Raw genomic sequence first — 25,598 nt, 5'->3', positions numbered from 1 at the left:
TTGAGTCTGTCACACCTTTATTGATGGCACATGGCAATGGGGTGTCCCATGTCGCATGCCCAGTCCCAGCACTCAGCAGAGCCCCATGTCCTGTGTCTTGCGTCCCACACCCTGCATCCCATGTCTGGATGCTGATGCTCAGCAGAGCCCCATGTCCTGTGTCCTGCATCCCATGGCCTGTACCCCACACCCCATGTCCCAGCACTCAGCAGAGCCCCATGTCCTGTGTCCCACATCCCACCGCTCAGCAGAGCCGCCGCTGCCGCCAGAGCTGCTGGATGCGTGCGAAGGGCAGCGTGGGGCGCAGGGGCCGGCACAGGCCGGGATCGTCAGAGCGGCCGGAGCGCAGGGCGCAGAGCAGCGCGGCCTTGCAGCCGGCCCCACACGGCGCCCGCGGGGGGTGGCCCTTGTGCAGCAGGAACCAGAAGCGCTGGAAGAGCCGCTCGTCATCCTGGAAGCGCCGGAGCAGCCTGTCCCAGTCGGCCGGGAAGGCACTGGGCAGCCCGTAGGTCTCGCGCGCGCGGTACAGGCGCTGCCAGCGTGGCACGGCGCCCGGCGTATTGGCCTCTGTCAGGTTCAGGATGAAGGTCTCATGGTCCAGTACCGCGTGGGAGCTGCCGGGGTAGGAGCCATCCACCACGTACACGCGGTAGCCTGTGGGCATAGATATGGGCATTGGCATGGTCAGGGTCAAATGTAGTGGGGCCAGTCAAGGTAATGATCATGCTCAAGGTCATGGCCAATGGGCATGATGGTCAAGGTAATGGACATTGTCAAGGTAATGGTCATAGCAAAGGTAATGGCAATGGTTATGGCCAATGGTGGTGACCAAGGTCACGGCTATAATCAAGGTAATCATGATAGCAAACGGCCATCAGAACAGTCAGGGTCATGGTGAATGTCAAGGCACTTCCATGATCACACGGTGGCACCATGGGGGTGTGTTGAGGGTTCGGCACCCACCGGGGTTGAGGTTGATGTAGGTGGTGACACTCGGGGCTATGAAGGCGATGGACACGGGCCGGGTCAGCGTCTCCTCGTCGTAGAACATCTCGAACTCATCCACGTGTGTGTGGCCGAAGAACTGCCCTGCGATGGTGCCCTCAAACCTGCACCGAGACGTGTGTGACACGCAGGGACCCCACAGCAGTGCCTGGCCTCCCGGCACAGCCCCCCTGCCTCCTGGCAGGGCCCCCGTGCCTACCTGCTGACGATGCGGTAGTAGTTCCAGCTCCAGCTCCGAAGGCAATGGCCCGGGGGGATGTGCCCGATGATGTGCACCTACAGCAAGGAGAGGGGAGAAGGGGGGTGCCGGGATCCACTGGGCACAGGGACCCCCGCAGTGCCCATCCCCATCCCCACCTTGTCCCCTGCACGCTCAGCGGCTGCCAGGACCCCCACGAGCCACTGGAGCTGCCCCGCGGGGTCGGTGGCGTTGATGAGAAGCCAGAAGTTGGCCTGGGAGCAGAAGTTCATGTTGAGGGACACCAGGCGCAGCCCCGGCCAGACCTGGGCCGTGTAGAACCCCCCGGCCCTGGGGGGACAGCGGGGCATGAGCGGGGACCACCCTGCTGCACAGTGACCCCCATGATCCACAGAGACACCCCTGATTCACAGAGATTCCCCTGCCCCACAGAGACCCTCCTGCCCTACAGTGAGCCCCCTGATCCACAGAGACCCCCCTGCCCCACAGAGACCCCTCTGTGCCCAGTCTGAGCCCCCCAAAACCCTGTCAGCCTGGGAGCCCCTTTGCCCCCCTCAGCATGGAAGCTACTCTGCGCCCTCCCACCCCAGAGCCTCCCCACTGAACTCCACAATCTCCCCCAGCCCAGGACCCACCCCTGCACGCCCAGCCTGAACTGCCCCAGCCCCATGACCCCCAATCCCTCCTCGCCTGGAATCCCCCAGCCCAGGTCCCCTGCTGTGCCCCCATCTCCCCCCCCCCATCCCCATCCCCACCCCATCCCCACCCCATCCCATCCCGTGTCCCACCGCAGGGTTCGGAGCGCGTCAGGGCTCAGCCACTGCTGCCATTCCCGGGCCATGGCATCGTAGAGCCACGCTGCCGACTGGTTGCCCCGGACGTACGGGGGGGGGAAGGCGTTCACCGGCGTCGCCTCGTGGTTGCCCACGGCCGGGAACACGGGCACGGAGCCGAGGCGCCGCCGCAGCGCCGCGGTGACGGTGCTGAGTGCGCGCAGCTGGTCCCGCCGGCTCTGCTGCCACACGTCGTGCGCCGGGATGTCCCCGGTCCAGTACACGGCGGCCAGCGGCGCGGCGGCGGGGAGCTGCTCCAGCAGCAGCTCGATGGTGCGCAGCGGAAGGTCGCACTTCCCGTACTCCCCCCAGAAGCCGGCGCCGGGGGCCCCGGGACGCGCGGCCCCGCGGCAGCAGAGCGGGTCGGGGCAGGCGGCGGCGCTGCCGGGCGCGTAGAGCCGGTCCCAGTGCAGGTCCGTGAGGAACAGGATGCGAGCGCTGGGAGCGCCCGGCGCCGGCGGCTCCGGCGGCCGCACCGGCGGCTTCGGGGTGTCCGGCAGGGACACGTTCCAGTCGCCCAGGATGTCCCAGTGGCCGCAGCGGGGCCCCAGCAGCAGCCCGCAGGCCTCGGCCGGCCGCAGCACCGAGCGCGCCCAGGCAGACACCACGTCCCGCTGGAAGAGCTGCACGGCCTCGCGGCAAACCTCGGCGCGCGCCAGGCGCAGGTCCTGGCACAGCCGCGACGCCAAGCGCCCCACGCGCGACACCGTGGGCTCCAGCTGCGGGGACACGGGACCTGCCACCAGACTGCCCTCACCCAGGGGATGTCACCACCCAGGGAATACCATCACCCAATGGATGCCATCACCCAAGGGATGCCATCATTCAATGGATGCCATCACCCAAGGGATGTCATCACCCAATGGATGTAACCACCCAATGGATGCCATCACCCAATGGATGTAACCACCCAATGGAATTAACCACCCAATGGATGCCATCACCCAATGCGTGTCATCACCCAATGGATGTCATCATCACCCAATGGATGTCATCATCCAAGGGATGTCATCATTCAATGGATGCCATCACCCAATGGATGTCATCACCCAATGGATGCCATCACCCAATGCGTGTCATCACCCAATGGATGTCATCATCACCCAATGGATGTCATCATCCAAGGGATGTCACCACCCAATGGATGTCACCACCCAATGGATGCCATCACCCAACGCAGCAGTGGCCACCATGAGCCCCTTGTTTTGGAATCCCAGTGCTGGGGGACCCCAATCCCTCTGTCCCCAGTTCCTGTTCTGGGGACGGGGCCTGTGCCTGACCTGGCACTGTCTCTCTGTGTGGAGCCGTCCCTGTCCCTGTCCTCATCCCCATCCCATTCCCATGCCCGTCCCGGTCCTGTGCCTGTCACAATCCATGATGTGCTCCAGCCCTGTCCTGACTCCTGATCCAGCCCTTCCCCATCCTGTCTGTCCCTGTCCCGATCCCAGTACCCCTGTCCCTGTCCCGGTCCTGGTGTCCCTGCTCCGTCCCCGTCTCTGTCCCTACACCAGTGTCCCCACTGTCGGCGCTCCCTCCCTGCCCCTGTCCGCATCCCCTCTGTCCCTGTCCCGTGCCTGTCACAAGTCAGCGTCCCGGCCCCGTCACGAGGTCCCGGCTCCGCTCCAGCCCCGCCCCGTCTGTCCCCGCCCTTGCCCGCGTCCCCACCCCCTGCCGCCCCGGACCCCGCTCTGTCCCTGTCCTGTTCCCATCCTCGTCCCCCGCCCTCGTCCCCGTCTCGGCCCCGCTACCCCCGCCCTGGTGCCCCCGCCCCGGCCCTGTCCCCATTTCTGTCCCGTCCCGCCCCTGTCCCCGCCCCTCTCCCCGTCCCGCTTCCGGTGCTCCCGTCCCAGTCCCTGCCGCTGACCCCAGACCCGGCGCCCCCGTCCCCAGCTTGTGCCCCCGTCCCTGTCCCCATTCCGGTGTCCCCGGTCCCAGTGTCCCCCTCCCAGTGTCCCCGGTCCCAGTGTCCCCGGTCCCAGTGTCCCCGGTCCCAGTGTCCCCCTCCCAGTGCCGCCCCTGTTGGCCCCGTCTCGGCCCCGGTGGCCCCACAACTGTCCCCTTGTCCCGGTGCCGGTGCCCTTGACCCGGTGTCCCGGTTCCAGTCCTCCTGTCCCGTTCCCGTTCCCGTCCCGGTTCCCGTTTCTGTTCTCGGCCCCGTTCTCGGCCCGTCCCGTCCCGTCCCCATCCCCGTTCCTCCCCACCTGCAGCGCCACGTCCAGCGCCCCGAACAGCGCCCGGCAGACGGGGCACGAGACGTTCCGCCAGCCCCAGCGCGGCGCCACCGCCAGCAGCGGGTCCTGAGGCCCCGCCGACACTGGCGACAGCCACGACAGCGCCAGCGCCAGCGCCGCGACCAGCGGCCAGCACCGCGGCCGGGGCCGCCATGGCCCAGGGACGACGCCGCCGGTGCGCGGGGAGGGCCTCCGGTGATAGGGGCGGGGCTTCCGCTGACAGGGGGCGGAGACTCTGCGCGGGGGGGAGCTGCTGGTCCCCGGGGCATTGTGGGAAGTCTAGTCCAGCAGCTGCTGCGTGGGATGGTACCCCCTGGCGGGCGGGCGGTGTTACTGCTCCCTGTACGTGTACATGTATGTGGGCGTGTGAAACATGTATGACACGTGTATGTCACATGTGTGTGCGAGAGGTGTCCGTCCAGTCCCGCTCCCTCTGGACACGGTGCGGCAGGAGCCACCGGGAGGAGAGGGAGTTCTGGTAGGACACATTGCTGGAAACACGCGGTGCACCCCGGTACCGGTGCAGTGTCTGTCCCACACGGAGTCATCCCCCACGCTGGGCACGGACCCACCACCCCTCCTGCGGGCTCCCCATTCCACGCCACCCCCAGGTCCCTGGTACTGGCTGTGCTGAGTGCAGTGGGAAGCATCGGCACAGGGTGAGTTTATTCCAGCCAGAGCCAGGATCAGTGTGGGGGGACCTGGAGCTGGGCTGGGGGCTCTGGAACCCCCAAACCCTGAACCACCAACCTGGGGCAGGGATGGAATGGGATGGGAATGGGGATGAGACAGGATGAGGATAGGGATAGGTATGGGGTGAGATGGAATGAGAGGCGATGGGGATGAGAATGAGGACAAGGATGGGGATAGAGATGGGGATGGGGCTGTGGATAGGGATGCTGCCGGTGCTGCTGGTGTTGCCAGGGCTCACGGGGGGCCGATGCTGCTGACCGTGGTGTAGCTGAACTTGGAGAGTGAGGCGCTGGCGGTGGCAGCGGCCGCCTCATCGTGGCGTGCACGGCGCGGGCAGGCGCGGTGCCGGCAGCAGCATGTGGCCAGGAACGCGGCGCGGAACCGCCGGTTCATAAAGCAGTAGATGAGGGGGTTGGCGCAGGCCGAGGTGTAGGACAGGAGGTGGATGAAGGCGATGGGCGTCCCCGAGAGCGCCCGCTGAGCTGCGCGCGGGCTGAACGCGCGCCACGTGTTGGCCGAGAAGATGGGCAGCCAGCACAGGAAGAACATGGCCACAATCACCACCAGCATGCGGATCACGCGCCGCTTGGCCACCAGCTTGGCCTCTGAGCTGTTGACACGGGCACGGTCCTGCTGCACGCCCAGCGCCCTCAGCTCCAGTGCAGCGCCCGGCCGGGACAGCTGCAGGTAGCACCCGTCACCCTCGTCACAGGCTGGGGATGCCTCGTCCCCGCCGCTGCCATGGTGAGCTGTGGGGCAGGAGGGACACGGTCGTGGCCACGGCACCGTGGGGACCCACTGGGATCTGTGTGAGCTGCCCCTCACCTGCGGCGTCCCCCTTGATGTCCAGCTCGAAACGGATGCCCCGGTAGAGCTCACGGGAAATGAGCCCGTAGGCCACCATCATCACCACACCCGGGATGAAGAACAGGATGAGGAGCAGCAGGATGTACCTGGGAGTGCAGCACCATTCGTGCCTCATCCTATCCCCATGCTCATCCCCACCTCATCTCATTCCATCCCGTGTCATTCTGTCCCTATCTGATCGCATCTCGTCCACAACTCATCCTAACTCACCCCCATCCCATCCTGTCCCCACCACATCTCATCCCACCCCATTCCCAAATTACCCCACCTCATCCCCATCCCATTCCCACCTCATCCCGCTCCCGTCGCCACCCCTGCTCCACGCGCCCATCCCTGCGCCCGGCTCTCACCAGCCCTGGCGCACGTGCTCGCTGGGCCAGCGGTGGGTGCACTGGGTGGTGAGCGGCCGCACGCCGCGCGCTGCGGGGCGCGTGGTGCTGTACACGGCGTAGGGCACCATGAGCAGCGCCGCCGCCAGCCACGTGCCCGCGATGACGCGACACGCGTGCGACCGCGTCTGCCAGGCCCGCGACTGCAGCGGCTTGCAGATGGCGCTGTAGCGCTCCAGCGCGATGGCCACCAGGCTGAACGTGGACACCGACACCGACACCCCTGCGGCACCGCACGGGCAGCGCGTCAGCGGCCCGGGGAGCGGCTGCGGCGTCACCCGCTCCAACCAGCGCCACCCAACCGTGTCCCCGTGGCCTCGTCTGGCCCTGGGCACGAGGGGGGTCACTCGTTGGCTGCTGACCAACACTCCCAGGTCCTTTTTGTGCCTCCCACCTAGAGCATCCCGTGGGGCTGTTGTGGCCCAGGTGCAGGACCAGGCACTTTGCCTGTTGAACCTCATCCCATTGGCCTCATCCCACGGATACAGACCCCTCTGTGGAGCCTCCTCCCCTCCAGCAGCTCAAAGCTCCCACCCAACTTGGTGTCAACTTCACATTGACCAAGGGTGCCCTCAATCCCCTCATCTCCACCATCGGTAAAAATGTCAAACAAGCAGGATGCAGTATCCCACCCCATCCTATCCCTTTACATCTTGTCCCATCCCACCCCATCCCACCCCTCTCATCCCATCACTTCCCATCCCTCTTATCCCACCACTTCCCATCCCATCCCATTCCATCCCATCCCATCCTCTGCCATGCTATCCCATCCCATCACTTCCCATCCCATCCCTCTCATTCCATCACTTCCCATTGCATCCCATCACTTCCCATTACATCCCTTCACATCCCATCTCATCCCACCACTTCCCATCCCATCCCACCACTTCCCATCCCATCACTTCCCATCCCATCCCCTCCCATCCCATCCCTCTCATTCCATCCCATCCCCATACCATCCCGTCCCATCGCATGCTATCCCATCCCATCACTTCCCATCCCATCCCTCCCATCCCTCTCATCCCATCCCATCCCCATCCCATCCCGTCCCATCCCATCCCATCCCATCCCATCCCATCCCATCCCTCTCATCCCATCACTTCCTGTCCCACCCCTTCCCATCTCATCTCATCCCACTTGATCCCCACCCCATCTCATCGCACCCCATCCCACCCCATCCCACTCTCCCGGCGCTGCTGTACCCATGAGGTAAGCCATGAGCTTGCAGACGGCCTCCCCGAAGACGAAGGAGCCCATGATGGCGGGCAGGAGGCTGAAGGGCATGCAGCACAGCGCCAGGAGCAGGTCGCTCAGCGCCAGTGACAGCAGGAAGCAGTTGGTGACGGTGCGCAGGCGCCGGTTGGCCACCAGCACGGCCACCACCAGTGCGTTCCCCCCGACGCTCAGTGCGAAGATCAGCCCATAGAGCAGCACCCGCAGTGCCACGTCCAGCTCTGGTGGTGCCACCACAGCCAGGGCACCGGGACAACCGGGACAACCAGGACACAGCATCAGCCACAGTAACCAGACACGGTGTCAGCCGAGGCACCGCATCAACCAGCCAGGGCACCGGGACAACCGGGACACAGCATAACCACAGTAACCAGACACGGTGTCAGCCAGGGCACTGCATCAACCGGCCGGGGTCACCGGGACAACCGGGACACAGCGTCAGCCAGGGCACGGCGTAGGCACCCAGCGCCGTCCGTGGGGCTGACAGGAGGCACCGGGAGTGCATTGGGGCATACTGGGGTGCACGGGAAATGCACCAGGGGGCACTGGGAGAACACTGAGGTGCACCAGGGGGCACCAGAAGGCACGGGGAATGTACCGGGGTGCACCGGTAGGCACAGCAGTATGCACCAGGAAGCACTGGGAAAGACCAGGAGGCATCAGCAAGCACTGGAAAGCACCGCGGGGGACGGGGAAGCAATGGAGGGTGCATTGGAGTGCACCAATAGGCACGGCAGCATGCATTAGGATGCACCAGGAGGCACCAGGAGACACAGGGAGCACACTGGGGTGCAGCAGGAGGCACGGGAACATGCACTGGGAAGCACCGGGAAACACAGGGAGTGCACCGGGGTGCATGGGACTGGGGACAGGGGCCGGGGTGATGCAGCGGAGCTGGGGCTGCACCGGGGTGAGCAGCGGGGGGAACCGCGGGCACAGAGCAGGCGGATGGGAGGCACCGGGGGGGACAGGGAGTACACCGGGGGTGCCGGCAGGCACAGCTGCATGCACCGGGAGGCACCAGCGTGCACCGGGAGACACCGCAGGTGCAGGGGAGTATAGCGGGGAGGCACAGCAGGATGCATTGGGATACACCGGGGGGAAGCACTGGAGTGCACTGGGAGGTACGGTGGGATGCACCGGGAAGCCCCGGCAGGCACTGCAAGGCGAATCGGGAAACACCGGGAGGCAAGGCAGGATGCATTGGGATGCATCAGGAGGCACGGCAGGACGCACTGGGAAGTACCGGCGGCATAGCGGGGTGTATTGGGATGCACCGGGAAGCCCCGAGAGGAGCGGCGGGATGCACCGGGAAGTACCGGAGGCACAGCGGAATGCATTGGGATGCATTGGGACGCATTGGGACGCACAGGGAAACACCGGGGCCCCCCGGGGCAGGCGAGGGGGCTTCCCAGCGCTTACGGCGGCATCGCGGGGTCCCCCCGTCCCCTCCCGCCCGTTCTCGTCCCGCCCGGTCTCACCTCGGGGCGCCGGCTGCCCGCGGAGGCCCCTGCGGAGCAGGTCGCAGGCGGAGCCGTTGCCGGTGCCGGAGCCGTTGCTGGGGCCGGGGCCGGGGCGGCAGAGCAGCTCCTGCAGAGACTCGTTGAGACGCGGGGGGTCCATGGCAGCGGCGGGGCCCCGTCAGAGCCGCCCCGCGCCCATCACCGCGGCCCCGGGCGGCAGCTCCGCTCGGCTCCGGGCGACCGGGAGAGTGACCGGGAACGGCGGCGGGGGCGGGGCAGGCGGGGGCGGGGCCAGGGCGGTGGCAGCCGTCACCGTGGTGTCTGACACCGTGTGTCCATCCCTTGCGTCCATCCCTCGTGTCCATCCCTTGCGTCCATCCCTTGTGTCCATCCCTTGTGTTCATCCCTTGCGTCCATCCCTTGCGTCCATCCCTTGTGTCCATCCCTGTGGTGTCTGACACCGTGTGCCCGTCCCATGCGTCCATCCCTGTGTGTCCATCACTGTGGAGTCCACCGCTGGTGGCTCCCATGGTGTCTCCTGTGGGTTAGCCTGAGGGTCCCATCCCTGGCCCTATCCTGTTTTTATCCCCGTCACTATCTTTATCCCTGTCCTTGCCCCTGTCCCTGTTCCCATCCCTCCCTATTGCTATCCGTACCCTCATCCCTACCTTCATCACTATCCCCATCCCTGTCTTTCCCTGTCCTTATCCCTACTGCCATCCCTATCCCAGTCCCCATCCAGTATTCCTATCCCCATCGCACCATCCCTGTCCCAAACCCATGTCATCATCCTACACCCCTGTCCCCATCCCTGTCCTTATCCCTGTTTCCTTCCTGATCCTCCTCCTGTCCTCATCCCAATCCTGATCTTGATCCTGTCCCATCCTGCTGCTTTCCTGCCATTACCAGGCTCCAGCTCTTGGGTCCCCCCAGGCTCCTGTCACACCCACAGGACCCCAGAGCTGGAGGGGCAAAGGTGGGACCTGGGGGAACCCTGCACCTTGGGGGGATGCTGCGACATGGGGGATGACACGGTCTGGGGGGACCCTGTGCTTTGGAGGGATGCTATGACCTGGGGGGACCCTGCACCCCACTGGGACCCTGGACCCCGGGGGGACCCTATGACTTGCGGGGACCTTGCGCCCTGTCTGCCCCACTGGGACCTTGCACCTTGGGCTGCCCCCGTGTGCCCGGCTGACCCTGAGCGCCAGCAGTACCCTGTGCCCCGGGGGGACGCTGTGACTTGGAGGGACCTCGTACCCTGCGGTGACCCTGACCCTGTGCCCTGGGCGCTGCACCAGGACCCTGCCCCTTGGCCTGTCCCCACTGTCCCCCGCTGGCCGCTGCGTCCCGGGGCTGCCGCAGCCGCTGCACGAGGCGCTGCTCGAGGCGCTGCACCCGCAGCCTCAGGTGGCCCTCGGTGGCCTCCAGCTGCGCCACCAGCGCTGCCCCTCGCACCCGCAGCTGCGCCAGGGCCTCCTCCAGCCCCTGCGCTCGCAGCGCGGCCGCGGCCGCCGCGGCCTCAGCCCCGGCGTCCAAGCGCCCCGTGAGCTGCAGCAGCCGCCGGCCCTCAGCCTCCAGCGCCGCACGCGCGCCCGGGAACTCGGCCAGGACCTGGAGCAAGTCCTGCTTGGAGAGCAGGAACAGCTCCGAGTGCCCCACGCTCACGATGTCCGCCGTGCGCCGCGTCCCGCAGCGGTTCCCTGCGGAGCGGGAGCGGCGCTGAGCTGCTGCTGGCCTATGCCGAAACACTGCCCCACACTGCCCCACACTGCCCACACAGTGACCCACACTGCCCCACACTGCCCCACACTGCCCACACAGTGACCCACACTGCCCCACACTGCCCCACACTGCCCACACAGTGACCCACACTGCCCCACACTGCCCCACACTGCCCACACTGCCCCACACTGCCCCACACTGCCCCACACTGCCCACACAGTGACCCGCACTGCCCCACACTGCCCCACACTGCCCCACACTGCCCCACACTGACCCACACTGCCCCACACTGACCCACACTGCCCACACAGTGACCCACACTGCCCCACACTGCCCCACACTGCCCACACAGTGACCCACACTGTCCCACACTGCCCACACAGTGACCCACACTGCCCCACACTGCCCACACTGCCCCACACTGCCCCACACTGCCCACACAGCGACCCACACTGCCCCACACTGCCCCACACTGCCCCACACTGCCCACACAGCGACCCACACTGCCCCACACTGCCCCACACTGCCCACACAGTGACCCACACTGCCCCACACTGCCCACACAGTGACCCACACTGCCCCACACTGCCCCACACTGCCCACACAGTGACCCAAACTGCCCCACACTGCCCACACAGTGACCCACACTGCCCCACACAGTGCCCTACACTGCCCCACACTGCCCCACACTGCCCACACAGTGACCCACACTGCCCCACACTGCCCACACAGTGACCCACACTGCCCCACACAGTGCCCTACACTGCCCCACACTGCCCCACACTGCCCACACAGTGACCTACACTGCCCCACACTGCCCCACTGCTGCCCCACACTGCCCCACTGCTGACCCACACTGACACACGTCGACCCACTGCTGACCCACGCTGACACACGTTGACGCACACCGCCCCACAGTGACCAAGTGACCTACATGACACACAGTGACCCACAGCTGCCCCATACATTGACCCACAGCAGTCCCACAGTGACACACACCTGACACACAGTGACTCACAGCTGCCCCACAGTGACCCACTGCTGCCCCACAGCTGCCCCACAGTGACCCACTGCTGCCCCGCACTGCCCCACAGTGACCCACTGCTGCCCCACACTGCCCCACAGCGACCCAGTGCTGCCCCATAGCTGCCCCACAGTGACCCACTGCTGCCCCATAGCTGCCCCACAGTGACCCACTGCTGACCCTCACTGCCCCACAGTGACCCACTGCTGCCCCACACTGCCCCACAGTGACCCACTGCTGCCCCACAGTGACCCACTGCTGACCCTCACTGCCCCACAGGGCCGCCCCCGCGGCGCTCACCGGGGATGTGGATGAGGCTGAGCTCCCCGAAGTACCTGCCCTGGCCCAGCACAGCCACGGGGGTGGCGCCGTCGTCGCCCAGCACGGCCACGAGCCCGCTGCGGATGAAGAACATGTGCCGGCCCACGTGGCCGCGGCGGCACACGGGCTCCCCGGGGCCGTAGCCCTGAGCCCGCAGGCGCAGCACCAGGCGCCGCAGGACGCCGCGCTCGCAGCCGCGGAACACGCCGACGCGGCTCAGAGCCCGCAGGTGCGCGGCGGCCACCAGCTCTTCATGCAGCGCCCGCGGCAGTGCCCGCAGCGTGTTCTGCTCCAGCGCCAGCGCCGGCTCTGGCCTCCACCGCTGCAGGCGCCGCCGCAGCTCCCCAGGCCCCAGCAGCCGCCTCATGGCCGCGGCGTCGCGGGGCCAGGCTCCGCGTGCGGCGCCCACCACGGCGCCGATGCTGCCGGTGATGGTGGCGAAGGCCAGGACACCCATGAGGAAGCTGAAGGTGGCGAAGAGCAGCTCGGGCACGCGGCGTGGCGCCGGCGTGTCCCCCACGGTGGCGAGCAGCAGCGTGGCCGTGTAGAAGCTGTGCAGGTACCGGCGCCAGACGCCGGCGCTGCTGGGGCAGACCCAGGCGTCGGAGCCGAGCCCGAGGCGCACCGAGAGCGCGAAATAGGCGCAGGCGAGGCCGTGGAGCGCGGCCACGGTGCCCAGCAGCAGCGCGGCCACGCGCAGGGCGCCCGGGCGCGCCGCCCGGGTCTCGCGGCGCTGCCAGGCCTCGCACAGGCGCCGCGCCCGCAGGCACCGCGTGGCACGAGCCGCCGGGCGCCGCCACAGCAGCTCCAGGGGCGCCGCCGACGCCGCGTCCCACCAGAACGAGCGGGACCAAAGGTACCTGCGGCGGATGCGGGCCCGGTCCCGCACCAGGAGCCCGTCCTCGGGGAAGGCTGCGGGGGGAGAGCAGCGGTGGGGGGGAGGCAGTGCGGGGGTGTGGGGCTTTGGGGTATGGTGGCGGCGTGGGGCTGGCGTGGGGCGGTGCAGGGTGGTGTGAAGGGCAGGTGTGGGGTGGGGGTATGTGGGTGCTGTGGGGCAGATGTGGGGCACTATGGGTCACTGCGCGGGTTGCAGCGGGGCAGAGGGGGGGTCCCTGTGGGTCACGCACCCGTGTGCAGCCTCACGCCGATGTCCCCCAGGTACAACACGTCACTGAGGGTGTCCAGGCCCAGCCATAGCCCTGGCAGCTGGTCTTGCACCTCCGGGAAGCACAACCTGCAACCAGCACCGTCAGCACCGCCACCAGCACCAGGACCCCCATCACCCCCCGTGTCCCCCCCATCACCTGCAAACAGGGACAATGCAGTTGTAGAGGATGGGCAGCACCATGACCGTGATCCACCAGTAATACCAGTCACCGGAGGGGTCCAGCGTCCAGTTGTGGTGGGGCTCGGGGGTGCTGGGGTGATCAGAGGGACATCAGGGGCCACCCTATGGTGGTCACTGACCTCACCAGCCCCATCGTCAGCACCCGCTCGGCTCCTGCTCACCCCCAGACGGTGCCGGCGCTGGTGTCCCTGTGCGGTTGCCGCCGGAGCCACTGCAGGGGCAGCCGGTGGCCGGTGCTGCTCATTTCTTGTCGTGGGTCCCGGTGCCTGCTCTCGGTACCAGTGCTGCAGCCCAGCAGTGACGCCGAGCTTGTCCCCAGGCACCATGATGCAGCCGCCAGCGCCCTGGCAACGCCGGTCCCTGCGGTGACACCGGCGGAGCCTGGGGACAGGCCCGGTGCCGCGGTGGCAGCTCCTGGTACCTGGCTCAGGCTGATGGAGCAGAGCCCAGCGTGCCCCTTATGGGGGTGCCCGTTATGGCAGTGCCCAGTGCAGGGGTTCCTGTGGAGGGGGGTCCCGGTGCAGGGGTACCCGGTGTAGGGGGGTGCTTGTTTCGGGGGTGCCCTTGGAATGGGGCTCCCCTTGTCGCGGGGCGCTGTGTGCGGGAGGAACCTGGCGCAGGGGGTACCCAGTGCAGAGGGGCTCCCATTGCGGGCGGTTTCCGCGCAGGGGATGCCCTGTGCAGGCCGGCCCTGGGGCAGGGCTCTCGGTGCACGGCGGCTCCCGGCGCCCGTCCCCATCCCTGCTCCCAGCGCCCCTCGACCCACCCGACCCCAGGGCGCTCAGGCCCCGCCTCCCTTGGCTGGCCCCTCCCCGTGCTCAGAGCAGCCAATGAGCGCTCAGCAGCGCCCCGCCTGACCCTGCCCACGGCACGGACGGGGAGGGGCCTCAGCCTCGGGGGCGTGGCCAAAAGGCAATGGGCGGGACCTACCTGACAGTGGGCGTGGTCACTCTGACACGGGGCGTGGCCTATACCGGCGGTGGGCGTGTCCTGCGCGTCCGGCGCGCCGGGCGGCGGCGGGAAGATGGCGGCGATTGTGCGCGGCCCGCGGGGGGGGCGGCCGGTGAGCGGCGGGGCCGGGGGAGCGGGGCCAGGCCGGGGCCGGGGCCGGGGCCGGGGCCGGGGCCAGCGGGCGGGGACCGGGCGGGGACCCGGCTGGGAGCTGCCCCGCGGGGGGCCTGGGCCGGGGGTACCCGCGGTGGGGCCGGGCCTGGGCCGCGCCGCCCCGCGCCGCCGGAGTCGAACCGGGCCGCGGCCGGTGCCGGGGTTCGGGGCCTGGCGCAGCTTCCGCGCGACGCCTCCTCGATCCCCTCAGGGTCGGCGCTGACGGGACGGAGCTGCCGTGACCTTGACCCCAGGTAGGCGGCGGCGGGATTCGGTACCGGCCCCGTCTCGTGTCGGGGCGCCGGGTCGTGCCCTGCCCCGGGCCCGGGCACGCACGGGGACCGACACCGCCCGTCCCCGGCTGCCGGGACCCTGCTCCGGGCACGGGCTCCGGCTGTTCCCGGGGGCGCCGGCACCGGGATGTGCACGGAGCTGCCCGAATGGGGCTGGGATGGGGCCGGTAACTCCCGGCTGTGCCGGGGCTCGCGTCTGTGTGCCAGTGGGCACCGGGGATCACCGGCACCACAGAGGAGGCCGGAGCCATGTCCCGCAACAGGGACACGTGTTGGGATGGAGCTGATAGGGTAGAGCCAGGTGGGGTGGAGGTGATGGGATGGAGTAGGATGGAGCGGGGGTGGCTGTCCCCGTTGTCCCGTTATCCTGGTTGGGTGCCGGGAGCTTCCCCCATGCCGGGGCTGGGCCGCTCCCAGTCCAAAGTGCGGGGCTGGGAATGCCACTGGCACCTGCCCATCCCCTTCCTTGTGCTGCTCCCGGTGCTCTGGCACCGTGCGGTCACCTGGCTGCTCCATCCCGGTACCGCTGGGCCCAGCCTGGGCCCACCACGTGCCCCGTGGCACCGGCTGCCGGGTCCCAGTGCTCCCTGTGCTGCCGAGCGGTGCCTGGGGTCAGAGATGGAGGAATGGAGGTGGAGGGGATGGAGATGTTGGGATGGGGTTGGAGTGATAGAGATGGAGGGATGGAGGTGGAGGGGTGGGGGTGTTGTGGTGGGGGTGTTGGGATGGGGATATTGGGATGGGGATGGAGCAATGGAGCTGGAGGCCCTATGGGGTTGCCGTGTCCCTGTAGTCTCTGAGCCACCACTGTCCCTGCAGTGCAGCCCCGTGTGCCACCAGCATGGGGTGAGTGTCCCCGCGGTGGCAGCCCCGTCCTGGTGCTGGTGAGCGCGTTGGCCATGGAGCGGATGAGCTGGTTGTCCAAGCTGACCCCGCGGGCGGGCGGTCAGAGGCCCCCCCGCAGCACCGGTGCCACCAGCCCTGTCACTGCCGACCCCGAGACCTGCCTCATGGTCTTCAAGAACCACTGGTCCCAGGTGAGCCATGGGGACATGGGGGCATGGCGCAGGGACATGGGGACATGGCACAGGGACATGTGGACATGGCACTCAATGTGGCCACCAGGCATCTTGTCATGGCCCATCACATGCGGACATGGAGCCCGGCACCCAGTGTTGCCACTGCATGTCATGTCATGGCTCTCCACCACGACATGGGGACACAGACCATCACAGGAACATGGCATGGGGATGGGAACCCCAGCACCCAGCGCTGCCAGCATACATCATGTCCCAGCACCACATGGGGACATGGACCACCATGGTGACATGGCATGGGAATGGGGACCTCAGCACCCGATGCCACCACTATGTGTCATGTCGTGTCCCACCACCAACATACTGGGACATGGACCCTTGCACTCAGTGCTGCTGCCTTACATTGTGCCGTGTTGTAACCATGGGGACATGGCATGGGGATGGCGACCACCACATACTTAGTGCCACCACCACATGTCACGGCCTGTTCGCCGCCACAAGGAGACATGGACCACCATGGGGATGGGGACTCTGGCGTCCAACCCCGCTGCCATGTGTCACGTCGTGTCCCACCACCACACGGGGACATGGACCCCGGCACTCAACGCGCCCCGTCCCGCAGGTGCTGCGGGTGCTGGAGCGTGGCGGCTGTCCGCCGACACCGGATGACGTGGCAGCAGTGCGGAACCACTCGCTGCAGATGCTGCAGCTGCTGGCGGAGGAGCGGCCGCGTGCGGGCACGGCGCAGCCGGGACCCATCCTGGCGTTCGTGGCGCAGGAGCAGGTGCTGGCGCGGCTGCTCCGCTGGCACGCTCGCAGCGGCTTCCCCGAGGAGCAGCGCCTGGAGCAGCTGCGGCTCTACGAGGTGCTGCTGGCGCAGGCGCGGCAGGCGGTGCTGCGGCACGGCGCCGTGCGCGCCCCGCTCCTGCGCCTCCTGCGCCTGTGCGCGCAGCCCTCGTCCCCCGCGCTGCAGCACGGCCTCGTCCTCCTGCTCAACCAGCTCTGCGTCTGCGTGGCCAAGGAGCCCGCCATCCTGGAGCTGTTCTTCCACAGCCCCTCTGAGCAGGGCCCCGCCAACATCATCATCTTCTCGCTCCTCGTCCCCTTCATCCACCACGAGGGCGTCCTGGGGCAGCAGGCCAGGGATGCGCTGCTGCTCATCATGGCCATGTCGGCCAACAACCACGCCGTGGCCAAGTCCATCACCGACAACTCCTACTTCTGCCCGGTACGGATGGAGAACTGGGAGATGGAGGTGGAAGGATGGGGATGGAGGTGGAGGGGATAGGGATCGACAAGATGGAGGTGGAGGGATGGAGATGGACGGGATGGAGGCAGAGGCATGGAGAGTGGGGATGGAGAATGGAGATAGGCTAAGGGGGATGGAGGAGGTGGAGGGGATGGCGATGGAGGGGGTGGAAATGGAGAACTTGGAGATAGATGATTTGAGATGTCAGGATGTAGATGGAGGAAAGGAGATGGAGAGGATGGAGATGGAGAACTTGGAGGGGTGGAGATTGGATGAAGATGTTGGGTTGCGATGTCGGGGTGGGATGTTGGATGCAGGTGTTGGATGCAGGTCTCCATGCCCGTGCCCGTGTCCCCACAGGTGCTGGCCGCGGGGCTGAGCGCTCTGTACTCATCGCTGCCGCGGCGCCTGGAGGTACCGGGTGACGAATGGCACCGGCTGCGACGCCGTGACTGGCTGGGGGTGGCCCCGCTTGTGCTCTTCATCAACAGCCTCGAGTTCTGCAACGCCGTGCTCCAGGTACCCCAGGGGGGTCTGGGGAGGGCTGCAGGGCTGGAGACCACTGTGGGGCTCGCGGCTCTGCTGTGGGTATGGCCATGGCCATGCCCCTGGTTTCGTGCCCCACAGGTCGCCCATCCCCTGGTGCAGAAGCAGCTGGTGGAATACATCCATAACGGCTTCCTGGTGCCCGTCATGGGCCCGGCACTGCACAAGGTGAGTCCCGCCTGCCCCGCAGCCCCATGGACCCTGCCCCTTAGACCCTGCCTCACAGCTCCTGCCCCACACCTCCTGCCCCTGGGTGCTGGGCCGGGGCCAGCCCCGGCCCCATGGTGCCCTGTCCGCAGACATCAGTGGAGGAGGCGGTGGCCAGCACCGCGTACCTGGAGCTGTTCCTGCGCAGCGCCAGCGCCCCAGCGCTGCTCCGCACCTTCCTGCGCTTCCTCCTGCTGCACCGCCACGACGGCAGCACCATCCTGGACACGCTCATTGCCCGCATCAACAGCAACGCCCGGGTGAGTGCCGAGGCTGCCCCGGGGGCTGCCCCACAGACTGCCCCCGGAACCTCCCACAGCGCCCTGAGCTGCCGCCCCACTGCAGGGCTACCCCATGGACACCCCACTGGACTGTCCAGCCATGGCCCTGCCGCGCTGCGGGGCTGCCCCATGGCGCTGCCCCATGGGCTGCCCCACTGCGTCCCCTGATTTGGCGCTGTCCCCAGCTCTGCATGGTGTCCTTGAGCCTCTTCCGGACCCTGCTCAGCCTCAACTGTGAGGACGTGATGCTGCAGCTGGTGCTCAGGTACCCCCTGTCCTGCCACCACACGCGTCCCCCCCCAACACGCGTCCCCCTCCATGTGTCCTGCCCCATGCGTGTTCCCTCCACACGCGTGTCCCCTGACGTGTGTCCTCCCCAGGTACCTGCTGCCCTGCAGCCACCTCATGCTGAGCCAGAAGCGGGCAGTCAGAGACCTGGACATCTACGGCAGGACGGCCGCCAAGTTCCTGTCCCTCATCCCACAGTGCTGCCAGCCCCAGAGCCCACCCCTGCCCCACCGCGACCAGGAACCGGCTGCCTGGAGCAGGGGTACGGAGCCAATGTCCCTGTGCCCCCTGGTCACCCATATCCCATCCCTCTGTCCCCTGGACTGCCAGGTCACCCCATGTCCCAGCCCCGTGTCCCTCGGGCTGCCGGGTCAACCCCTGTCCCAGCCTTGAGCTGCCTCGGTGCTGTCCCCACGTCCTTTGGGCTGCCAGGTCAACCTTTATTCCCATGCTGAGCCCAGTGTTCCTTGGGTTGCCAGGTCACCCCCAATCCCAGCCCTCAGCCCCTTTTGCCCTCCCCACAGGTCCTGGCAGCCCCACCACGGACGCAGCACCGGCACCAGCACCAAAGCCGTCCACCCCGTCCCGTCTCTCCTTCTTCATGCGGCAGCACAACGCGGCGAGTGACGGCAATGGGGCGGCCCCGCGCTCCCCCGGAACCCCCTCGGGCAGCCCTGGGCACCGCGCTGGGAGGTGGGATGAGGTGTCGGAGCTGGATGGGAATTACCTGGAATACTTGCGGGACGCGCGGCACAGCATCGACCGCTGCGCGTGGGCCTGCCGCGTGTGGTCAGCGCCCTACGATGGCGAGGAGCCGCGGGGCGATGGGGACGGGCTCCCCGCAGACACCACGGCCCCACGGCCCCCATCTCCGCGGACAAAGAAACGGGGTTTGCCGGAGGGACCCCCCGGTGGTGGCGCCGGTGACACCGGCACGGCCGGGCCCAGCCCTGAGCGCCAGGAGTCAGGGCCGGTGCTGAATGGGACGCACGCGCCGGCGGCTCCGGGCCGGCCCGAGGGCGATGTGGTGGTGAAGAAAGTTCGGCGGCGGCAGCGGGAGGAGGAGGAGGAGGAGGAGGAGGAGGACGGGGGCAATGGGAGGCCCCGGCCGCGGGAGCCGCTGCCCGCTGTGGACTCGGTGCTGGACGAGCTCTTGGCCAACGCGCCCGCGGAGCCCAACGGTGGCACCATCGAGGCCTTCACGGAGGAGCTGCAGCGGCTCGAGGCCAGGATGAAGAATGGCAGCGATGGGGACGATGGGGATGAGGGGGACACCGAGCCCCGGGATCCCCCCAAAGTGCCGCATGAGGAGGAGGAGGATGAGGAGGAGGAGGAGACCTTCACCAGCTTCACCAGCCCCCCCCCGCGGCCACCGGACCCACTGGCACAAGCAGTGGCTTCCCCCCCGCGAGCTGTGGGGCCACCCCCGAACCAGCCCTTCACAGGTGAGGCCATGGAGCGGTGGGGCTGCCCCATGCCCAGCCCCTCACTGGGGGGACAGGGGGTATGAGGCTGCCCCAGATCAGCCCTTCGCAGCTGGGAGATGGGGTTGTACGGGGGGGTCAGGCTGGCCACAGGGCTGCCCCCAGCCAGCCCTTCACATGGGGGTGTCCCAGTGCCCATGAGGCCCCCCCCGCCTCGCGGTGGTGCCGGTGGCTCCGGGTGCCGGCTGAGCCGCCGCTGCCGGCGCAGGTCCCTTCGTGTCGGCGCTGCTGGCCAAGCTGGAGAACATGCCCCACAACTCGCTGTACGTGAACGTGCTGCTCACGGGGCTCGTGGCCCAGCTCGCCTGCTACCCCCAGCCCCTGCTCCGCTCCTTCCTGCTCAACACCAACATGGTTTTCCAGCCCAGCGTCAAGTCCCTGCTGCAGGTACCGGCGCGGGGTGCGCACGGGGCCCTGGGGGGGTCCCGGGGGTGTCCCAGCCCCTCCCGCGCCCTCTGCTCCCGCCGCAGGTCCTGGGCTCCGTGAAGAACAAGATCGAGGCGTTCGCGGCCACGCAGGAGGATTTCCCGGTGCTGCTCTTCAAGGCCAAGAAGTACCTGATCGGGCGGCTCGAGGGCACCGAGGGCTCGGGCACCGGGACTCCCCCGCGGCGCAGCGAGACCCCGGGTGAGGGCACGGGCTGGGGACATGGGAAAGGGATAGGGGTGGGGATACGGGCTGGGGGCACTGATGGGACGTGGGGTGGGAGACATGGCATAGGGGAATGTGGGAAGGGGGGGAATTGAGGTGGGGACATGGGAAAGGGATACGGGATGGGGACATGGGAAAGGGATGAGACATGGGATGGGAGATGTGGGGATGTGAGATGGGATAGGGATGTGAGACATGGGATGGGGGGTGTGGGGATATGGGATGGGGACGTGGGATAGGGATGAGACATGGGATGGGCGGATGTGGGGATATGGGATGGGGACACGGTGTTGTACAGGGGTTGGGCACCGCGTGGGTCCCCGCAGTGGGTCAGGGGTGTCAGGGGTGCTCGGGGCGCTGTCCTCCCGCGGTGCGGGGGTGCCCATGCCCCACGCTGACTGCCCGCCCCAGCCCGCAGCCGGCGGCCGTCGCTGGGGGAGCTGCTGCTGAGGCCCAGCTCCAGCCCCACGCGGCTGCGGCTGGGCCCGGGCCCGGGCCCACGGGCTGGGGGGGGCACGGGGGGCCCGTGGCCGTGGGGCGAGCGGCAGAGCCCGGCGCTGCGCGTGCGGAACGGGGTCTACAGCGCCGTCATCTTCAGCGAGTTCCTCAAGGAGCTGGCGGCCATCGCGCAGGCTCACGCCGTCACCTCGCCCTTCCTGTGCCAGCCCCCCGAGGGCGAGCCCCCCCTCTGACCTCTGCAGCCGGGGGGCAGCGGCAGGGCAGGACCCTGGCCCCCTCCATGGGTGGCTGCAGCCCCGGCGCCCACCAACTGCTCGTGGGGCGTGCTGAGGGGGTGTGGGGGCCCTGGGAGGGGGTGTGGGGCGGGTGCATGGGGGGGCTCTGGGGGTCAGGCCCAGCTGCAATAAAGGGGCTGGTTGGTTGTTGAGGCTGCGTCTGCTGCTGCCTGTGCCAGGGGGACCTGGCAATGCGGGTGTGGGGCTGCCCCCCAAGCAGCAAAAGGGGTGCAATGGGACACACACGCGGGTGCACGGGGGGGGCGTGCAGAGGGACACACGTGGGTGCAGAAACACCCTCGGAGGAAGAACAGGATGAGGATGATGATGCTTTCCCACCATGTTGTGCTGGGCTCCCCCCGCCAGGGACAGGGCTGGGAGCAGCGGCAGCGGTGAGGGACCGGGCAGGACCCTGGGGCTCGATCCCACCGGAGCCGGTTGGATGCTCCATGTGGCGCCACTTGAGGTGGAGCAAACAGGGTCGGGATGGCAGGAGCTGCCCGAGCGCATCCCGTGGGCAGGACGGTGACCGGGAGGCAGAGCACAAGGATCCCTTGTCCATGCAAATCCAAGCCTTGGTTCTCCACGGGGCTGGTTTCACACATGGACCCAGAAGCCTTTGTGGTGACACCTTGTGTCCCTCACACCCTTATGAGGGCCAGCAGAGCCTCCAAGAGGTCCTATGGCTTTTATGGCCACAGCACCTTTTCCCAACCTTCCCAGTGGGAACATCTCTGCTCCATTGGATCAAGCCCCAGTTCAGCCTCCCCAAGGACATGAGCCTCCTGGTGCCCCCAGGCTGGAAAACCAGGAGTGGGTTTGCTGGGATCCCATCTGGGTGATGGGAACATCAGGATCCAGCAGCTGCTGCCATGGAGCCTCTGAAGCCATCTGCAGCACTTGGAATCATGGAATGGTCTGGGTTGGAAAGGACCTTGAAGCTCCAACCACTGCCATGGGCAGGGACCCCTTCCACTAGAGCAGCTTGCTCCGAGTCCTGTCCAACCTCGAGCTCTTCTCCAGCCCCTCCCCATGGCTCTCTGACGGATCCCCCCGGCACCACCACACACAGGGACCTTTCCACCACGTTTATTTCTCCAGCTGCTGCCTCAGAACTTCTGGAACTGCTTCTTGGTGCCCGCAGCTTTGGTGACCTTGAGCACGTTGAAGCGCACGGTCTTGCTGAGGGGCCGGCACTCGCCCACTGTGACGATGTCCCCGATCTGCACGTCCCTGCACAGACATTGCCGGGATTGCAGCTGCTCCTGACTCCCCTCCCCGCAGCCTCTGGGCACCACTGCCCAGTGCTGCCCAGTGCCATGCATGAGAGGCCACCCCAGATGAAGATCTAAAGTGAGGTGGTCTGGTTTTGGAGCACCAAGAGGAGCTGTTCCCCCATGGAGCCCATCACTCCCCACTGAGCTGAGGCTCAAGAGGAGGCTGAGGGATGAGCATGGAGAGGAACCCTTCGGTGATGGGGAGATTCCCTCCTGGTCACACAGGGGTGCCTGGAGGATGCTCAAACCCCTTCTTTAGGTGGACACGGGGGGCTGTGACACCAGGTCAGGCTGTTCTGGAAGCCCAGCTCTGCACAGTGGGCTCAGGACTTGAGTCGTGGACAAAACGCACCAGCTCCAAGCCCATCCTCAGCCTTTAAGTGAGGAACACAGGATCATCATGGAATGGTTTGGGTTGAAGGGACCTTAAAGCTCCTCCAGCCCCAACCCCTGTCCCGGGCAGGGACCCCTTCCACTGGAGCAGCTTGCTCCAAGCCCCTGTGTCCAACCTGGCCTTGAGCACTGCCAGGGATGGGGCAGCCACAGCTTCTCTGGGCACCCTGTGCCAGCGCCTCAGCACCCTCCCAGGGAAGAGCTTCTGCCTAAGAGCTCAGTTCAGTCTCCCCTCGGGCAGGTTAAAGCCATTCCCCTTGGCCTGGCCCTACAGGAATTCCTGTCCCTACAGAACTTCCCCCTCCTTGGGCTGGGGAGCCCCCCCTTGTTATCTGTGACCTGATCAGAACCTGTTTCCGGTTCAGCAGTTGCCACTGGCATTGTCAGCAGGCCCTTGCTGGGGGCTCTGAAGACCATCGTGAGGTTGGACATCACCACCGGAGGCAGGTTCTGGGTCAGACGTGGCCATGAAGCCACATGGAGGTGGGCACTCACTGGGGGTCCACACCAGGGGTGGGCTCAGGGTTGGTGTCAGGCAGTGGTCAGCAGTGTAGGAACAGTCTGGTTACCCCCAACCCCACCGTGGGGCCAGCAGGTACCTGAAGCAGGGTGAGAGGTGCACGGACATGTTCTTGTGGCGCTTCTCGAAGCGGTTGTATTTGCGGATGTAGTGCAGGTAATCCCTGCGGATCACGATGGTGCGCTGCATCTTCATCTTGGTCACCACCCCTGGGACAACAGGGACACAGTGGTTACAGTCATGGAGTGGGATGGGTTGGACGGAGCTTAAAGCTCATCCAGTTCCAACCCCTGCCCTTGGCAGGGACCCCTTCCACTGGAGCAGCTTGCTCCAAGCCCCTGTGTCCAACCTGGCCTTGAGCACTGCCAGGGATGGGGCAGCCACAGCTTCTCTGGGCACCCTGTGCCAGCGCCTCAGCACCCTCCCAGGGAAGAGCTTCTGCCTAAGAGCTCAGCTCAGTCTCCCCTCGGGCAGGTTAAAGCCATTCCCTCTGGCCTGTCCCTACAGGCCCTTGTCCCAAGCCCCTCTCCAGGTTGCCTGCAGCCCCTTCAGGCACTGGAGCTGCTCTCAGGTCTCCCCTTCAGGAGCCTTCTCTTCTCCAGGCTGACCCAGCCCTCGCAGCAGCTCTATGGATCAGCAGGATGAGGACAACCCAAGGCTCTCAGCACCCACCAATTTCTCCTCCAGAACAAGCTCTGGCAGATCCCTTGGGGGGCTCTGAAGGTCTCTGCCACAATGGACGGGCTTCTCCTGCTCCTCACCCCCAGGCTGCAAAGTTCACATTTGATTCTAAACCACATCATTTCTCCCTAAGCCCCTCTAAGCAGACCCTGGCACGCTCCCTCACACCCGCACTGCCTGGCCCCAACATCTGCCCAGGGCAGCAGCACATCTGGCAGGACCCCACCACGGCCGGGTCCTCGGGCTGGGCATCAGCAAAGCCACATGGCGCTGTCAGCAAAGCCCCTTCACCGGGGGGCTTGGAAGACCATCGTGAGAGAAAGACATCATGTGCGGCCCGAGGACCTCACTGGGGCTGCCAGCAGCTCCAGCACAGAACACGAGCACCCATGGGTGCTGCGCCTTGAGGAACCACCACTCACCCGAGAGGATGCGGCCACGGATGGACACATTGCCCGTGAAGGGGCACTTCTTGTCAATGTAGGTGCCCTCAATGGCCTGCAGAGAGAGAAGAGTCAGGAGATGGATGAGAAAACCTCCACGACCACGCGTGGCCAGTGCCGGGGAGCGAGGGCACCCGTGGGCAACGCGACGGTGACACCGCGTTGGGTGGGAGCCCTGAGCTGCAGGAGGGGCTCCGCAGAGCGGTCTGAGTCCATGGGACGGGGCTGAGCCAGGCGCAGCGCTGCGGGCCCGGGCACAAGGACCCGGCCGTGCTGGTCACCGCCTGCAGGAGCCCGGGGCCGGAGGAGGCCCCTAGGGACACGGTGGGACCCGCCCTGCCCCGCGTCACCTCCTTGGGGGTCTTGAAGCCGAGGCCGATGTTCTTGTAGTACCGGGGCAGCTTCTCCTTGCCGCCCTCGCCCAGCAGCACCCGCTTCTTGTTCTGGAAGATGGTGGGCTGCTTCTGGTACGCGCGCTCCGTCTGCGGGGAACGGGGACGGTCACGGCAGGCACCGGGAACGGCACCGGGACCCCGACCCTGACCCCGACAACGGCACCGGGACCCCGACCCCGACGGACCCGGGGCCCCACCCCCGGCCCGGCCCCACAGGGCCCCACTCCCCGCCCCACCGCGGCGCTCGGGCCGGTGCGCCCCGGGCCGGGCCCTGCGGGAGGCTCCCCACCTGCGTGTCCGCCATCTTGGACCGCGCGGCGAAGAGGAGGCCGCGGCTCCCCCGCGGGCTCTTTTATCCCGTCAGGCGCCGGAAGTGGCCTCCCGGCGGGCGCGGGCGAGGGACGTCACTTCCTGCGCAGCGCTGAGGGGCGGTGGGCGCTGGGGCGGGGAAGGGCCCGGCCTGCTCCGGTCGCCGCGGGGCTGAGCCGGGGGATCCCGGAGCGGTTTGTGCCGGAGCGACCCTAAAGCCCCGCCCCCCGCCCCGGGGCCTGGCGCCGCCTCCGCAGCGCTCCCCGGTGTGGGCGTGGAGCTGCTGCCCCCGGGCAGCACCGGGCCCCTCCCGCGCCGGGCCCCCGGGGCGCGCGCTCTGCGCGGTGACCGGAGCCTTCGCCCGCAGCGGCGCTC

At 67.4% G+C, this 25,598-nt stretch overlaps 6 protein-coding genes and 2 non-coding genes across 8 annotated transcripts; 1 reads left to right on the top strand and 7 right to left on the bottom strand.

Annotated features, from left to right (window-relative positions):
• On the bottom strand, positions 1 to 4,816 carry SMPD1 (sphingomyelin phosphodiesterase 1). Its single transcript, XM_065677177.1, has 7 exons — positions 4,787 to 4,816; positions 4,239 to 4,484; positions 1,993 to 2,756; positions 1,363 to 1,534; positions 1,205 to 1,281; positions 964 to 1,109; positions 1 to 654 (listed from the first exon to the last, which is right to left on the bottom strand). Exons 1-7 carry the CDS (start codon positions 4,814 to 4,816, stop codon positions 245 to 247), a joined length of 1,845 nt encoding a protein of 614 aa, XP_065533249.1. The 3' UTR covers positions 1 to 244.
• Positions 4,817 to 5,049: 233 nt separating this feature from the next.
• On the bottom strand, positions 5,050 to 9,161 carry CCKBR (cholecystokinin B receptor). The gene is made up of 5 exons (XM_065679018.1): positions 8,932 to 9,161; positions 7,420 to 7,671; positions 6,179 to 6,440; positions 5,787 to 5,914; positions 5,050 to 5,710 (listed from the first exon to the last, which is right to left on the bottom strand). Exons 1-5 carry the CDS (start codon positions 9,071 to 9,073, stop codon positions 5,196 to 5,198), a joined length of 1,299 nt encoding a protein of 432 aa, XP_065535090.1. The 5' UTR covers positions 9,074 to 9,161; the 3' UTR covers positions 5,050 to 5,195.
• Positions 9,162 to 10,032: 871 nt separating this feature from the next.
• CNGA4 (cyclic nucleotide gated channel subunit alpha 4) lies at positions 10,033 to 14,070 on the bottom strand. Its single transcript, XM_065677175.1, has 5 exons — positions 13,493 to 14,070; positions 13,288 to 13,401; positions 13,111 to 13,217; positions 11,963 to 12,895; positions 10,033 to 10,616 (listed from the first exon to the last, which is right to left on the bottom strand). The coding sequence occupies exons 1-5, from the start codon at positions 14,068 to 14,070 to the stop codon at positions 10,033 to 10,035; spliced, it is 2,316 nt and encodes a 771-aa protein (XP_065533247.1).
• A 223-nt stretch (positions 14,071 to 14,293) lies between these two features.
• On the top strand, positions 14,294 to 21,251 carry FHIP1B (FHF complex subunit HOOK interacting protein 1B). Its single transcript, XM_065679016.1, has 13 exons — positions 14,294 to 14,394; positions 14,647 to 14,689; positions 15,548 to 15,765; positions 16,388 to 16,993; positions 17,375 to 17,533; positions 17,642 to 17,728; positions 17,860 to 18,027; positions 18,234 to 18,313; positions 18,429 to 18,598; positions 18,861 to 19,781; positions 20,029 to 20,207; positions 20,291 to 20,447; positions 20,883 to 21,251. Exons 3-13 carry the CDS (start codon positions 15,628 to 15,630, stop codon positions 21,161 to 21,163), a joined length of 2,946 nt encoding a protein of 981 aa, XP_065535088.1. The 5' UTR covers positions 14,294 to 14,394; positions 14,647 to 14,689; positions 15,548 to 15,627; the 3' UTR covers positions 21,164 to 21,251.
• Positions 14,300 to 15,244, bottom strand: LOC136013414 (skin secretory protein xP2-like). Its single transcript, XM_065677174.1, has one exon. It carries the CDS (start codon positions 15,242 to 15,244, stop codon positions 14,300 to 14,302), a length of 945 nt encoding a protein of 314 aa, XP_065533246.1.
• Positions 21,252 to 22,278: 1,027 nt separating the features above from the next.
• RPS11 (ribosomal protein S11) lies at positions 22,279 to 25,377 on the bottom strand. The gene is made up of 5 exons (XM_065679019.1): positions 25,204 to 25,377; positions 24,870 to 25,001; positions 24,499 to 24,574; positions 23,475 to 23,604; positions 22,279 to 22,438 (listed from the first exon to the last, which is right to left on the bottom strand). The coding sequence occupies exons 1-5, from the start codon at positions 25,216 to 25,218 to the stop codon at positions 22,315 to 22,317; spliced, it is 477 nt and encodes a 158-aa protein (XP_065535091.1). The 5' UTR covers positions 25,219 to 25,377; the 3' UTR covers positions 22,279 to 22,314.
• On the bottom strand, positions 23,228 to 23,315 carry LOC136014196 (small nucleolar RNA SNORD35). Its single transcript, XR_010612541.1, has one exon. It is a non-coding gene; the product is annotated as a small nucleolar RNA SNORD35 (small nucleolar RNA).
• On the bottom strand, positions 24,319 to 24,411 carry LOC136014197 (small nucleolar RNA SNORD35). Its single transcript, XR_010612542.1, has one exon. It is a non-coding gene; the product is annotated as a small nucleolar RNA SNORD35 (small nucleolar RNA).
• Positions 25,378 to 25,598: the final 221 nt, after the last annotated feature.

Source organism: Lathamus discolor, chromosome 4, assembly GCF_037157495.1.
Source record: "Lathamus discolor isolate bLatDis1 chromosome 4, bLatDis1.hap1, whole genome shotgun sequence".
NCBI lineage: Eukaryota > Metazoa > Chordata > Aves > Psittaciformes > Psittacidae > Lathamus > Lathamus discolor.
The sequence above is the reverse complement of the archived record's forward strand: the minus strand, read 5'-3'. Positions and strand labels throughout refer to the sequence as shown.

Bases quoted from the DNA above. Each gene is read 5' to 3' on its own strand.
- SMPD1 (XM_065677177.1), bottom strand. From the start codon at position 4,816: ATGACTCCGTGTGGGACAGACACTGCACCG. The intron at 4,485-4,786 runs GTACCGGGGTGC...GCCCCCTGTCAG, and splicing joins GTGGGACAGACACTGCACCG to CGGAAGCCCCGCCCCTATCA. The intron at 1,110-1,204 runs GTAGGCACGGGG...GTCTCGGTGCAG, and splicing joins TACTACCGCATCGTCAGCAG to GTTTGAGGGCACCATCGCAG.
- CCKBR (XM_065679018.1), bottom strand. From the start codon at position 9,073: ATGGACCCCCCGCGTCTCAACGAGTCTCTGCAGGAGCTGCTCTGCCGC. The intron at 7,672-8,931 runs GTGAGACCGGGC...TGGCACCACCAG, and splicing joins CGGGCAGCCGGCGCCCCGAG to AGCTGGACGTGGCACTGCGG. The intron at 5,711-5,786 runs GTGAGGGGCAGC...CCTGCCCCACAG, and splicing joins CATCAAGGGGGACGCCGCAG to CTCACCATGGCAGCGGCGGG.
- CNGA4 (XM_065677175.1), bottom strand. From the start codon at position 14,070: ATGGGGACGGGCGCCGGGAGCCGCCGTGCACCGAGAGCCCTGCCCCAG. The intron at 13,402-13,492 runs GTGAGCAGGAGC...TGATCACCCCAG, and splicing joins AGCGCCGGCACCGTCTGGGG to CACCCCCGAGCCCCACCACA. The intron at 13,218-13,287 runs GTGATGGGGGGG...TGCTGGTTGCAG, and splicing joins TGCATTGTCCCTGTTTGCAG to GTTGTGCTTCCCGGAGGTGC.
- LOC136013414 (XM_065677174.1), bottom strand. From the start codon at position 15,244: ATGGAGCAGCCAGGTGACCGCACGGTGCCAGAGCACCGGGAGCAGCAC.
- FHIP1B (XM_065679016.1), top strand. From the start codon at position 15,628: ATGGAGCGGATGAGCTGGTTGTCCAAGCTGACCCCGCGGGCGGGCGGT. The intron at 15,766-16,387 runs GTGAGCCATGGG...CCCGTCCCGCAG, and splicing joins TCAAGAACCACTGGTCCCAG to GTGCTGCGGGTGCTGGAGCG. The intron at 18,314-18,428 runs GTACCCCCTGTC...TGTCCTCCCCAG, and splicing joins ATGCTGCAGCTGGTGCTCAG to GTACCTGCTGCCCTGCAGCC.
- RPS11 (XM_065679019.1), bottom strand. The intron at 23,605-24,498 runs GTGAGTGGTGGT...CTGTTGTCCCAG, and splicing joins CCGTGGCCGCATCCTCTCGG to GGGTGGTGACCAAGATGAAG. The intron at 22,439-23,474 runs GTACCTGCTGGC...ATGTCTGTGCAG, and splicing joins CACCTCTCACCCTGCTTCAG to GGACGTGCAGATCGGGGACA.